The following is a 14,625-nucleotide window of genomic DNA, read 5'->3' as shown; positions in this document are numbered from 1 at the left end:
TTATATAACTTTCAGAAATATAAACTTAGGATCCCTATTTTGTCAACAAAAACTTCTGTGTTCAGAATTATGAATGTGGAGCAGTGTGAAGAAGCAGAGAGAACGACCCCCGGACGGACCAAAACCACGCACTGCTGCATCCCCGACGTCCCCCACCGCCATGCCCTAAAGAAAGGCTGACGGTGCCGGGCAGTGGTGGCGCACGCCTTTAACCCCAGCACTCGGGAGGCAGAGCCAGGCGGATCTCTGTGAGTTCGAGGCCAGCCTGGGCTACCAAGTGAGTTCCAGGAAAAGGCGCAAAGCTACACAGAGAAACCCTGTCTCGAAAAAACCAAAAAAAAAAAAAAAAAGAAAAAAAAAAGAAAGGCTGACGGGGATACTAAAGGACATAAAGCCAAGGTGAAGGACGAGCCACAGAGAAGATCTGCAAGGTTGTCTGCTAAACCTGTTCCTCCAAAGCCAGAGCCCAAGTCTAAAAAGGCCCCTGCAAAGAAGGGAGAGAAGGTCCCCAAGGGGAAGCCAATGCTGGTAAGGATGCAAATAATCCTGCAGAAAATGCAGACGCCAAAACAGACCAGGCACAAAAAGATGAAGGTGCTGGAGATGCCAAGTGAAATGTGTGCATTTTTGATAACTGTGTACTTCTGGTGACTGTACAGTTTGAAATACTATTTTTTAATCAAGTTTTACAAAAATGCAAAATTTTGTTTTTACTTTTTTTTAAGCTATGTTGTTAGCACACAGAACATTCCTTTTTTTTTGGGGGGGGGGGACATGTGTCACTAACAAAATGTGTCCCAAGCTGGATTGATGATGGTTGATGTTAGAAAACATCTTTTCCTGATAATTTTGAAAGACTGCTCTTGGCTCTCAGGAGAGACGTCCTGGTCTTGACATATGTGGCCACCATGGCACAAAATGCCTTGTGTGGGAAACTCTAAATTCATTTCTGTGTCTTCCTCCCCTGTACCATCAACATAGACTTAACTCCCTTCAAACCAGAGACCTGTTGGAACCTGAATCCCAAAATTGGCTTTGCCAGTCTATCAGGCAATCTGGACTTTGCAGTGGTATCATTGTGCCCTCAAAAGATCAGTGGTTCCTTTTATAAAAGATTGTGGATCTTCAGATTAATAATTTTGCCATGTGTGTTTTGCTTCCTCAAAGTCAGGGTTGGCTTGTGAAAAGTTGTTAAACAGCATCCTCAATGTGAACTGTCAGCCCTCACTCTAAGCTCTTGCCCTTTTCAAAGCATCGAATGAAGACTCATTGGGTTTTATAGTGGCTTTCTGATTTTGATAGAAGGGAGTCTGGAAGTTCTTGTATTCTGTTAATGATTGTCTGCCCATGTCCTGCCTGAAAAAATATGATTGTTTATGGAAAGTATCTTTAATAAAGTTGAATACAGTTTGGCTTGGGAAAAAAAAAGAATAATGAATGCCAAAAAAAAAAAAAAAATCGGGGGGGGGGGTGGTGGTGGTGGTGGTGGTGGTGGTGGTGGTGGTGGTGGTGTATCCCTCACCATAGAAATTCAGTGCAATATGAACATTAACTTTCATGTTTGGATAATAGAACATAATGAGTGCTAACTTGCCAGATGTATCTGAAAAAATGATCATTAAGTATTATTCCTAAATTATCTCAAACACAAAGGTAACATTTAATTCTAACTAACAATGTTCCATCAAATTAAAATGCCAAGGTTATTAGAGTCACATAGGGCTATCTACCACCCATTCTACACCGTTTTCTAAGAAATGCTTTCTTCATTTATTTTTCTGTTTTTTTTTTTTTTTTTTTTTTTTTTTTTTTTTTTTTTCCAGACAGGGTTTTACCGTGTAGCCCTGGCTGTCCTGAATTCTTTCTGTAGACCAGGCTGTCCTTGAACTCAGAGATCCGAATGCCTTTGCCTCCCCAGTGCTGAGATTAAAGGCATAAGTACCACTGCCCAGCTGAAAGTAGAATTTGTAATCAGAGTAATAGTAAACTTACTCAATACATTCTTTCTGGCTAACTGGTTGTTCATGGAGTATAGGAAATTTTAAGTTAAAATCTTGTTTCAAAGTCATAGACAAAAACCTAGGATCTAAAGATAAAAGCTAAAAGTCAAAGTCACCATTCTTCAACAAAAAAAGCCCTTCCACTCTGGATGCCATCCTTAAGTTTTCCTTCTCAAACACCAATATCTTTTTTTTGCCACCTTTCCTATTTCCATCAGTATTCTGCCAATTTCCTAAAACCAAAATCCAGTCATGTCACCAAGTTTCCAGTGTGTTTAATCAAGGAAAGGTATTAAATTGGAGTTAAGACTGCTACTACAGCCCTGACTCTTAACTTCAATAATCTTTAGCATGGAAGTCACCTGATGTGTCTCTTTTCGTATCTGTAAATGACAAATTTGTGCTTGTCCCCAATCTCATCTCTAAAATTCTCCAGGACATCAATATTATACCTAGACCGTTCTTTTTTTTTTTTTCTTCTTCATTCTATGAAAGCAATTTTATTTTACTTTTGACCATTCTTTCTTCTATTCCATACGCCTGCCGATACTACTCAAGGCCCCTATCTGAAGTAAGGCTATAGCAACAGCCTCTCTGCCTTATATTACACGACCTTTAGTCCCATACTACCAGAGAGCCACCAATTGATCCAACTCACAATAGCACTGACTGAGTCCTTTATGAACACCTAAAGCATTCTAACACTTAAGCAATTCTTTACCATTCTTGGGATAAAATTCTAATGTGCTAGCCTGTTAATCAAAAATTCATCACTCCAACCTACCCTTCCAACCTCATTTTTCCACTTTGAACATTTTATCTTTGGCAGACAGATCTTTTCTGTTTTCTATTTTAGAGACTTTATTAGCTTTTTTTAAAATAAAATACACATATGTAAAACCTTACATATTTAATACCATCTACATGTACAAATGGGGAAAAATTAAATTTGACATTTCTAGACTAATATGGCTATTGATTTCTGTACAATGCCAAGGCTACAGATAGCTTTTTACTGATAGCCAATACAACTTCCTCACTCTGAGCTCTCTCACCCTTAGAACTGACGCATTCTATTTCTTATTGAAATTATGCATTATCCTTGACCCAAAGTCAACTTGTGTCTCTGTTCCAAACTTTTTCATCTTAGTCCAAAGCAAATTACTCCTGCCCCTCCAAGATCCCCCAGTATTATTGCCCATATTATGTAAATTCCTACCAGGGGTTGTATTACACACCTTTAATCCCAGCATTCAGGAGGCAGAGGCAGGTGGATCTCTGTTGGTTCAAGGATAGCCTGGTCTACATGTAGTTCTAGGAGAGCCTGAGCTAAATAGAGACCCTGACTCAAAGAAAAAAACAAAATAAAACAACAACAAAACCCTTTATAAATGCCCATGACATATAACTAGTACTGGGCACACAATGTCTAACAAATGCTTCCTTTCCCACTACGCTGTAGGTGGTAATTAATAAAACACAAGACTCTTTGAAGACAAGAACTAAACTTCCATTTTCATGTGTCCTCATCATTCCTTACTTCCAAAAGCGTTGCCTTGCCCTTTTGAGGCAAAGTTAATATGGATAACTGGATCCCGAAAAGCTAGTCTCCAAATAATAAGAATCCACTGAAAGTTATTATTATTAGTCTGGGCTCAAAGAATTCTAAACTCTTCTAGAATGGCCTCAGGAACATTGTAACTAACCTCAGGATGTCACATTCAGAATAACTATTAAGGTTACTCCTCTGATCAATGTTATAGGGCTCATGGAACAAAGGGATGGGACATAAGCTTATGCAACATCTTAAAAACCATTCTTCAAGGAAATGTGGAAGCAGTTCCATGCCTTACCCTTCCATAAAATTCATCAGCCAATCTATTCACTGATGAATTCAGAGATATTTGCAGATATGGTAGTATAATTAATTACACGACTTGAGGCTTAGGTAAGGCAGGATGATCAGGAGTTCAAGGTCATCCTTAGCAACATAATAACTTCAAGGCTAGTCTCAAAAGATTTTTTTTTTTTTTTTTGGTTTTTCGAGACAGGGTTTCTCTGTGTAGCTTTGCGCCTTTCCTGGAGCTCACTTGGTAGCCCAGGCTGGCCTCGAACTCAGAGATCCGCCTTGCTCTGCCTCCCGAGTGCTGGGATTAAAGGCGTGCGCCACCAACGCCCGGCGTCTCAAAAGATTTTTAAAGAAAGAAATTAGAGCTGAGTGTGTTGGCAGACAAATTTAATCCAAGCACTTGAAGGCAGAGGTAGGCAGATCTGGCAGTTTGAGGCAGGATGATCTACATAGCAAGTTCCAGACAAACCAGAGCTATACGATGTCATCTCAAAAAAAAAAGTTAAAGATGTTTGATCGATTAATACTCTAGCACTGTGTATTTAGAGCAAACCAAAGAAAAATATTTTAACACTGCTTTAGACATTTATGGAAATAGCCCTCATACTTAATAAAATATAAAATTATAGAGGGACTAGAGAGAGAGCTCAGTAGTTAAAAAGTATATGCTGCTCTTCTAGAGGATCCAGATTCAATTCCTAATACCTACATGGTACCATTTGTAACTCTAGTTCTAGGGAACCAGACACCCTCTTCTGACCTCTACAGGTACATGTGTGGTACAGGTACATATGTAGAGAGAAAACACTCACTCATATAAAATAAATATTTTTAAAAATATATAAAAACTATATTACCAGGTGTGGTGGCACACATCTTTAATACCCATTCTAGAACAGACAGCTACAGAGACAATGTCTCAAAAATCAAAATATAAAACCATGTATATATAATATACACATACACACTTCATCATTGGGATTGCACACTTACCTGTATTTCAAGTCTAGAATGCAGGACCCACTTCCTGATAGGTTATCATTACAACAAAGCCTTAAGAATTCTCAAAATGTAGAACAACCATTAACTACACTAAGCAAATTTACTACAAATACAAAATTAACTTTTCTACTTACCCTTCCAAGCCAAATTTCTTCCATGAATGTATTTACACATGAATTTCATATACATATGGTTAGAACCAAATAAATCTTAAGAAAGCTTCATTCTGTTTTCATCTTACATAGGCCTGTCCTCCTAGCCTTCTGAATAAGGACCTTGCAAAATACACTATACACAGGGGTACTTAAAGAATACTTAGAAAAGAAAATTCTCCTGGGAGAGTGCCAGTTTCACCCAATTGGACATCTATATAAACCCTGGACTGGGGGAAGGACACCAACCTTTTTGACCTCAGACTAAAAGTTTATTAAACGCAAAAAACGTCAATGAAAGAGTCAACTATGCTTTCTTCATGCATCTAAAAAGCAGACATGAAGTTGTGCTGATATGGATGGATCAGACAGCTTTATATACCTTTTTTGTTCTACATATATCAATATTTACAATGTCATAGTTTTACTTTTGTTTGTATGTTTTTCAGTACTAGGGCATCAAGCCTAAGGGCCTCAGGTTTCTTTATTATTATTTTTTTCTTTATTTTTTTTTCCCCCGAGACAGGGTTTCTCTGTGTAGCCTTGGCTGTCCTGGAACTCTGTAGGCCTCAAACTCACAGAGATCTGAGTGCTGGGATTAAAGGAGTGTGCCACCACAGTCCAGCAAAGGCCTTATCAGACTTTTAAAAAATAAAAGTCTATTTCTGGGGGGGAAAAACTTTTGCCCATGCTTTTGATACCAGCAGAGGCAGAAACTCTTGAGTTTTGAGTTCAGCCAGGGCTACCTAAACAAACAAAAACAATAAAAGGTAGGGGGAAGCTAGAGAGAGAGAGCTCAGCCATTAAAGAGTGATCACGCTACTGCAGAGGACCCAAGTTGAGTTCCCAGTACCCACACCAGGCTGTTCATAGCTATCTATAACTCCAGATCTGGGGGATCCAATACCCTAATCTGTTCTCTGCAGGAACTGTATGTATTCATGTTCACAAACCCACACACATACACAGAAAGTTTTAAAATATGTACTTACCAAAAATACAAGACAGAAAGCAAATTATTTTATCATTTTGCTTTTTTGGGAAGGAAGAGATTAAATGATAGTTTTTTTTGGTAGATTTTTTTTTTTTCAAATCTTATCATTCCAACAAGCAGCATTACGAAGTGAAAATATTTTCATCTGGAAAAAGATCTTTGTCTTTATTATTACTATATCCCACCCTCCTCTTCCACTCAATAATCTTACACACCGATTATTTCATTTCTGCAGGGGAACATACATCAACACTAAACAGTTACTATAAGCACACATACAGATCACCAAACTGGCTGACTCTTTAGAGAACCAAGAGGCCTACTCCAGCTCTGAAAGCGAATCCCTATTGAAATGTAAGTGATCAGAGTTAAGTGACCAGGCCCCTCAGCATATACAACAAAGTACAAGGATATCACTGCTGAATAGTAAAGACAGCCTTTCCCAGATATGTAGGTCTAACCCAATAATTACCAAACAAGTTAGCAATAATGAAAAAGGTGCAATCTGCAAGTGTTAAGTGAGGGACTCAAGCCTAAAAAGACAAAAAAAATAATTCTCAACAGTGGTAAAGAATTCTACTATGCTCCTCCCTCTTTAGGAATAATTTCACAAATTCTAAGAAAATAAACTGTACTTCATCTATCAGGTGTTCTGATGCTTGCAAAAAAACTAAGACAACAAAAATAAGTATCAAGTGTAGATCATAAACCTAACTTTGGCACTGAAATGACAGAAATGCAAACTAAGTAGATGAAAAACAATCAGGATATCCTTCAATGTTCCTTCATACCTTTCAAGCTCTTGTAGTAACTAGATTTACAAGAAAAAACTGAGACAGGGTGTCTCTACATCAGTGGTTCTCAACCTTGGGTCCGAACCCCTTCAGGGTCAAGCGATTTTTTCATAGGAGTCGCTTAAGACCACTGCAAAACAAAGATACTTATATTACAATTCATAACAGCAGCTACATCTGCAGCAGTTAAAGCCCCAAATTCCTTTTACCTCACTTCCTTCAGAATCCTACAAGCATCAAGAAATTTTCAGTATCTGTGAAGAAATAAAAAAGGGAGCCAGAGGGCTGGAGAGATGGCTCAGAGGTTAAGAGCACAGACTGCTCTTCCAGAGGTCCTAAGTTCAATTCCCAGCACCCACATGATGGCTCACAACCATCTGTAATGAGATCTGGCACCCCCTTCTGTATACATAATAAATAAATAAATCTTTAAAAAAAAATTTTTTTAAAGGGAGCATATGCCTTTAATCTCTGCACTTGGCAGGCAGAGACAGGTGGATCTTTTTGAGTTCGAGGCCAGCCTGTTCCACAGAGTGAGTTCCAGGACAGCCAGGGCTGTTATACAGAGAAACCCTGTCTCGAAAAACCAGAGAGAGAGAGAGAGAGAGAGAGAGAGAGAGAGAGAGAGAAGAAGAAAAAGAAATAAAAAGGGGGAGAGAATTGGGAAGGGGTATCTGTCTCACACACAGATCATAGAAAAGGAAGAGGTATTAAATTTAAGATGTTGAGCAAATCAAATACCAAGAAACACAATAGCTTCAACAGACTACTTTTTTTTTTTTAAGTAATCATACTTAGTCCTAGAGTCAGTATTTTTGTCTTTTGTTTTTAGTTCTTTGAGAATTTATATGATGTATTTTGCTCATATCCACCACTATCTCCACCCAATAGATGATTTATCAGAGATGACAACTTAGTCCCTCTGGCTGAGTTTTCTTCTACCTTATCACTGTGGAAATGAAAGCATAGAAAAGGAACAAAACAATCTGACTGCCACTTTTGGAAGCAGCATCTCTGCATCTTTAATTTCAAAGAGGAACTGTAATATACAGCATTTCAGAGTGCCTCAAAAAACAAACAACAAACCACAAGACCTACAAAATTCTAGAAAGCCACTCTATTACACAAGTTCCACCGCAATCAAGAACATCCAAAATTCAAGGGGCTTCACTGCCTTGAATTGCACACCAGCAAGTTTATCTGGAGGTAACTGATTAGAAATAAGTCTTCAGAAGGCTACTACACAAATAAAATACAGGTTAGCATAAATTAAGCCCAAAACTAAAGCATGAAACAAGAACAGAAAAACAACATGAATCCAGGAAGGAAGCTTACTTAAAAGGATACTCACTCCTTTGGGCTGGGAAGTAGCTCAGCAGGTGGTGTGTACTTGTCCCTAGTGCACAAAGCCCAGTTTGCTCTCAGAAACTCATAAGGCACAGCAGTATCACATGTTATCTCAGCACTCAGGGTAGGAAAAGGACCCTATCTCCCCAACCCCACCCCCCAAAAGTACAATCCTTGCCAGGCAGGCGGTGGTGGTGCATCTCTTTAATCCCAGTATTACAAACTAAGAGGCAGGTGGATCTCTTGAATTTGAGGCCAGCCTGGTCTACAGAGCTAGTTCCAGAACAACCAGGGCCACACAGAGAAACCCTGTCTTGGAAAAAAACAAACAAAACAAAAGGTACACATTCCTCCAAAACTCCAAACCAATGGACGCTTGTATATGTCTCAATGACTAGATTATCCTATAGATTAAGTTCTCTCCTTGGGTACTTTAAGTTTTTGTTGTTATTTGAGGGTTGTTAATTTGGTTTTGGTTGTGGTTTATGTGGGAGTGAGGAGTGCTCGGGATTGAATCCAGGGCCTTTGCGCATGTTACAAAAATGTTCAACCACTAAGTCATATTTTCGGCCCTCTTAATCAAGATTTCACACTGGATTAAAATACTCTTAATGGTCGTTGGTGGTGCACGCCTTTAATTCCAGCACTCACGAGGCAGAGCCAGGCAGATCTCTGCAAGTTCAAGGCCAGCCTGGTCTAGAGAGAGAGAGATACAGGACAGGCACCAAAACTACAGAGAAAAACCCTGTCTCAAAAAAACCAAAATAAATACTCTTAAAAACACAAATACCCTTACAAAAACACAAAAAAGCTCTCATTGTAATATATCCTTAACACGGTAAGCATACAGATTAATATGTTTGTTTTAAAATTTTGGAAACATGACAGAGTCTATGTAGCCCTAGCTGGCTGGCCTGGAACTTACTATATAGACTAGGCTGGCTCTGAACTCACAGAAATCCAATTGCCTCTGCCTGAGTGCTGGAACTAAGTGCATACCACCCACCACGCTGGCCAAATGGTTCTATTTTTTGTTTTTTTAATTAAATAAACAAAGTAAGTTCATATGATTTACAATGTTTCAAATGCAGTGACTGTTGTATCTTTTAAAAAACGTTGGCACGCCTTTAATCCCAGCACTCGGGAGGCAGAGCCAGGTGGATCTATGTGAGTTCGAGGCCAGGCTGGTCTACAGAGCGAGATTCAGGAAAGGCGCAGAAAAACCCTGTCTCAAAAAACCAAAAAAAAAAACCAAAACAAAAAAAAAAAATGTTGGAATACAGGCATGGACCCTTAAAGTTTCCTGTCAGATACATAGTATTATCCATGCCCATAATATAAACAAACTTAATGAAGCAGCTAATTCACGGACTAAAAGCATAGCTATCTCAACACTCAAACTCTCCAATGGAAATGAATTTTATTAGCATCAAGGAGAAACTATTCTTAAGCATCTCTATATATTCAGCCTTGTCTAATACAGCAGACTGTACATCTCTAGCAAAAGAAGTAGATCTACTTTCAAATATATAGCCCATCTTTCCCAAGTCTTTTTGTCTCTGTTCTCACAAATCTAACACACAAAGAGTAAAAGGTAGGTTAAGCAGGGGACGCACACCTTTAATCCCAGCACTCGGGAGGCAGAGGCAGGCAGATTTCTCTGAGTTCAAGGCCAGCCTGGTTCACAAAGCCAGTTAGTTATAGAACACCCAGAGCTGTGAAACAGAGAAAACCTATCTCAAAAGCACTCCTCCCATCCCCACAAAAAGTAAAGGTAGATTAAGTCACCTTCAAGTATGTTTCCTTAAGTATATAAATGTAAGAAGAAAAATACCCAAGCTGGATGGTAACGGTGCATGCCTTTAATCTTAGCACTCGGGAGGCAGAGGCAGGCACGTATCTCTGAGTTTGAGGCCAGCCTGGTCTACAGAGTAAGTTCCAGGACAGCCAGGGCTATACAAAGAAAACTTGTGTTTTGGGGGGGGGGGAGAGAGAGAGACAGGAGAGAGAGAGAGAGAGAGAGAGAGAGAGAGAGAGAGAGAGGAGAGAGAGAGAGAGGGAGGGAGGGAGGAGAGAGAGAGAGGAGAGAGAGAGAGAGAGAGAGAAAGAGAGAAGAGAGAGAGAGAGAGAGGAGAGAGGGAGAGAGGAGAGAGGGAGAGAGAGAGAGGGAGAGAGGGGGAGGGAGAGAGAGGGGGAGAGAGAGAGAGAGAGAGAGAGAGAGAGAGAGAGAGAGAGAAGAGAGAGAGAGAGAAGAGCGCATGCTATCCTGAGGAGATTATGTATTTTATTTGATAAAACTAACAGATTTGGGAAACAGTAAAACTTTATCTAAAACACAAAATACGTAATACATTAACTTTTGCTGAATTGAAAAAAAAATATCTAGCTGGGTATGGTAGTATACACCTGTAATTCTCAGAAGACTGAGACAGGATGATTTTGAATAAAGGCCAGCCTATGCTGTATATTACGACTGGTTTCACAAACAAGAGCAAAAGTTTTAAGAGTCAGCTCAGTGGTTAAGAGCAGTTGCTATTCTTGCAAAGAACCCAGTTTCCTGATACACACAGCAGCTTGTTCTGTAATTCCAATTCCAGGGGATTCCACATGTCCTCTTCTGACCGCCAAAGGTACCAGGCACATACATGGTTCACAATACAATTGGTGGTGGTTTCGAGACAGGGATTCTCTGTATAGCCCTGGCTGGCCTAGAACTCAGAGAAATCCACCTGCCTCTGCCTCCTGAGTGCTGGGATTAAAGGTGTGTACCACCACTGCCAGGCTACAATATACTTTTAATAATATCTAAAAAAATTTTAATAAGACAAAACAAAAAATTATATATATATATGTACATATGTGCACACACACACTTGTGCAAGCATACACACAGCGTTTAAAGAACAGAATCAAGAAGTAAAAAGTGGATTACGTAAAAAGGCAATGTTTAAAATATTCTGCAGTATTTTCTAATTAGTCCTTAGAACATGATACTGTAAAATACATATTGGTCTTTGTCTCCTGGCACCAAACTACTAGAATCCTTGGGCTCTCCAAAGTGATAGTCTTTTTCAAAGGTTGAACTGATTGATGGCTAGCATCCAGAAGTAACTTTAAGACGAAGGTAGTCACCAGGAAGACAAAGGTGTGTTTAGACCACTGGAATTTTTGCTCTCACCAACCAAACAGACATGAAAGGGAATAAATATCATCACCAGTGACAACTTAGGTAATTATGATTTCAGACCTATCTAACCAAACTTCCCCATAAAAAACAAAAAGGACAGAGTCTAGAATGGCAGGATAGTTGTACTCAAGTTCCTAGAGACTAGAAAGTCCCGACAAGGCACTGAATCTCTACACCTCCCTTCCTCACATCTCACCCATATGCATGTATTCATCTGTTTTCTTTGTAATACCATTTACAACAAAAAATGGTAAATATTAAGAAATATAATTTCTAAGTATTGAGTTGCACAGTCAAATTAGTCAAATGTGAGTACCAAATTTTAAGAATATTGGTTTATAGCACTCGGGAGGTAGAGCCAGGTGGATCTCTGTGAGTTCGAGGCCAACCTGGTCTATAGAGCAAGCTCCAGGACAGGAACCAAAACTATCCTGTCTCGAAAAACAAAAACAAAACAAAACAAGAATATTGGTTTATAGCCAAGTAGTCAGAAGCACAGATAAAAACAATCTGGGTTTGCAACTGGAATCTGAAGCAGTACTGGGGGAGGAAGCGGGGGAAAGCAATCCTGAAGACCATATCCTGCTACTGTGAGATCTGGCACAATTACCTCTAGAAGTGTCAGAATTAAAATTAAATTGCAAGACAATCAGTTGCTATCCACTACAGGTGACTGCTTGCTTGCTGATAGGGAGACATCGTCAAACTATTTATGGTCATGGATGTATTCTCTATGTTGACTGTTAAGATAGTTGAAAGCAAAAGGGAAACAGGTTTACTTTTCAACACAAAGAAACTCTTATTAAGATGGTAGACCAGGTATGCTGGAAGTGCAATGGAAAGCACTATAAATTCCAACCAATCTAACTAAATCATCACTTGTCCCAACTTCCTAGAAACAACAAAATGTCAAGCCACACATTAAAGCTTAAAATGTTCTACAGTTTCAAAAGAAATCTACTCAGTTATGTTTTCTAGTTTCTTTCCAGTAAGACTTAAAAAGGAAAACTTTTAGCACACAGCAACACAATATTATAGCAGAAATGCCTTCCGTTTTTCCACTTCAGGTATATGCATTTACTTACCTAAAACCAGGAAATGATTAATGCAATCTAGTTGTCAATATACAAGAACTATATTCTTTACAAAATGGGGATTTACTTAAATCTTGCCAACATTTTTCAAGAATGACTGCATCATCACGGGTTCTACTCACAGGGGTACATGGCATTGCTCAGGATCAGCTCGAGTCAGTTCTTCCTCTTCAATATCAGACTCCCCTCCTGAACTACTGTCCGTGACATCTGAATCAAATGCTTGCTCACTGCACCTCAGATTGGCTATACCACTAGCTGTAAATCTCTCCAATTCTTCTGAAATTGAATCACTTTTCAAGAAGTTGCTAAGTCCCTCTGAAGTAGTAGTCTCACTGGCAGCTTTTCTCAAGGCAGCTTCAGCCTTTCGGGTCAACATCAACTGGCTCCGAGACCTCAAGGATTCCAAGTTTGGCAGTTTACTCAATGTCTTTTCCAAAAATCCACCCAGTTGGTGCTGTAAATGCCTCTCCACTTGCTTGGCTTGCACAACCTGTAATCGCTTCTGCAACCTGCGGGCACGGATCTCAATATCAGCCTGCCGCCTCAGTAAAGCTGTTATCCTTGTGTCAGAGTCTAAAGCACTGAAAAGAATGGAAGACAGAGGAGACTTTTTGACTTCTAACTTAACATTTGTCAAGTTAGAGCTGGAGTCTGTACTAGGTGATAACCTACTGCTTCCTTGAAGTGCCGGCTGTTCCATGGAATTAACAGAAGATTTGTTTGCAGTGCTATTATTGCTATATAGAGTTGTGTGTTCTATATCAAGGCTTCTATGTGGAAGAGTGCAATTGGTCATACCCCCCTTCAAGTTCCCAGAGTCAGATCCTCCCACTTCACCTCCCTGCAGAGCAGATGAAGTGAGGGACCGTTTTCCCCCATTGAGGGAACTGGAATTGTCATGATCCGAATGTGTTGAACTTTTAGTCAATTTCTTAGCCAACCCATTTACAGGCGCTTGCGGCAGAGCTGTTTGACCACTTGTATTCATGGTTCTAAGATTTTCTAACGAAAACTCCAAAACTGGCTGTCTCCCCAACAGCTCAGCTCGGAGTTCATAGGACTGAGATAAAAGAGGATGAGATTTAAGGACTGTCTGCTTGCTGAAAACTCCTTGCAATTTCAAAGACTCTTTTGCCGGAACAGATGTTACATCAGAGCAGAGATAAGATGCTACCAATGGTTGCAGCTTTCCCAAGTCTTCCTTGGTAGGATTATTTCGGAAGTCTAGACCGGAATCCTCTGCAGCAATGGCTTTTCTTTTGGTTCCGTTGGCAGATATAAGAATATTGGCGTTGCCCTTATTTTCGGCACTGCCAGGGGACAAGGTGGAGGATGGGGGAGCCAGTTTGAACCGGATGTGGTGTGCTTCAGCTGCTGCGTCAGTGAGAGCGGGCGCCATCGCAGCCATTCAGCACAGAGAGACAGGAAGTCCAGCCTCTCCCAGTGCTGAGGCCAGCTCCACGGCCCCTTACTGCCTCCCTTGAGAACAGACTGAAAGAGAGAGAAAAAGGGAAGTCAGAAATACAAGCACATTCAAAAACAACACACATTTTCAACAGAAGCACCACTTGAGGCTACTGTCCAAACTCTGCCTCAAAAAAAAAAAAAAAAAGAGGGAGAGAGAGAATTAACTAAGGAACCATTCTGGAGCCTTCAGATGTCTTTCACCTAGGGGAAGGAGAGGAACCACAATCCTTGCACAAGAAAATAACTTTACCCTTTACATCACTTGTTAACCACAGATTCAATTTTGTCAAAATAAGTCTTATTCTGAAATAATCACAAATGGTTACAATTACCTGCATTTAAAATAAAATCTCTTTGCCGGGTACTGGTGGCATATGCCTTTAATCCCAGCACTCAGGAGGCAGAGGCAGGAGGATCTTCATTTGAGGCCAGCCTGGTCTACAGAGTGAGTTCCAGGACAGCCAGGGCTACACAAGAGAAAGCCTGTCTCAAAAAACCAAAAAGAGGGGGGAGAAAAAGAAAACCTCTTTAAATGTTAAATTACTAGATTTAATATGACCATATAAGATGACTACCCAGCAATATAAGAAAAAAATTTCTTATTCTCATAAAGTCTATGCCGAATCTCATGGATCTATGCTATTTTTTCTGGCCAGAAATTCAGTTTTCATTAGCTTCTTCCTTACAAATTTAGATTGTTATTACCAAGTTAACTACATCACACTGTAACATCAAT

At 39.7% G+C, this 14,625-nt stretch overlaps 1 protein-coding gene and 1 pseudogene across 9 annotated transcripts in view; one reads left to right on the top strand and one right to left on the bottom strand.

Moving 5' to 3' along the window:
- Kansl1 (KAT8 regulatory NSL complex subunit 1) overlaps positions 1 to 14,625 on the bottom strand; it is a 144,453-nt gene that overhangs the window by 86,578 nt on the left and 43,250 nt on the right. For all 9 annotated transcript variants that reach the window (XM_028882678.2, XM_028882682.2, XM_028882681.2 and 6 more), the window contains one exon: positions 12,542 to 13,913. In XM_028882678.2, coding sequence (XP_028738511.1) covers positions 12,542 to 13,830 — 1,289 coding nt within the window. In that variant the 5' untranslated portion in view covers positions 13,831 to 13,913. The remainder of the gene's footprint in view (positions 1 to 12,541; positions 13,914 to 14,625) is intronic.
- LOC114702288 lies at positions 70 to 697 on the top strand (annotated as a pseudogene).

The sequence above is a fragment of the Peromyscus leucopus genome, chromosome 8b (genome assembly GCF_004664715.2).
Source record: "Peromyscus leucopus breed LL Stock chromosome 8b, UCI_PerLeu_2.1, whole genome shotgun sequence".
In the NCBI taxonomy this organism is placed as follows: domain Eukaryota; kingdom Metazoa; phylum Chordata; class Mammalia; order Rodentia; family Cricetidae; genus Peromyscus; species Peromyscus leucopus.
This window is presented reverse-complemented; position numbering and strand designations above follow the sequence as displayed.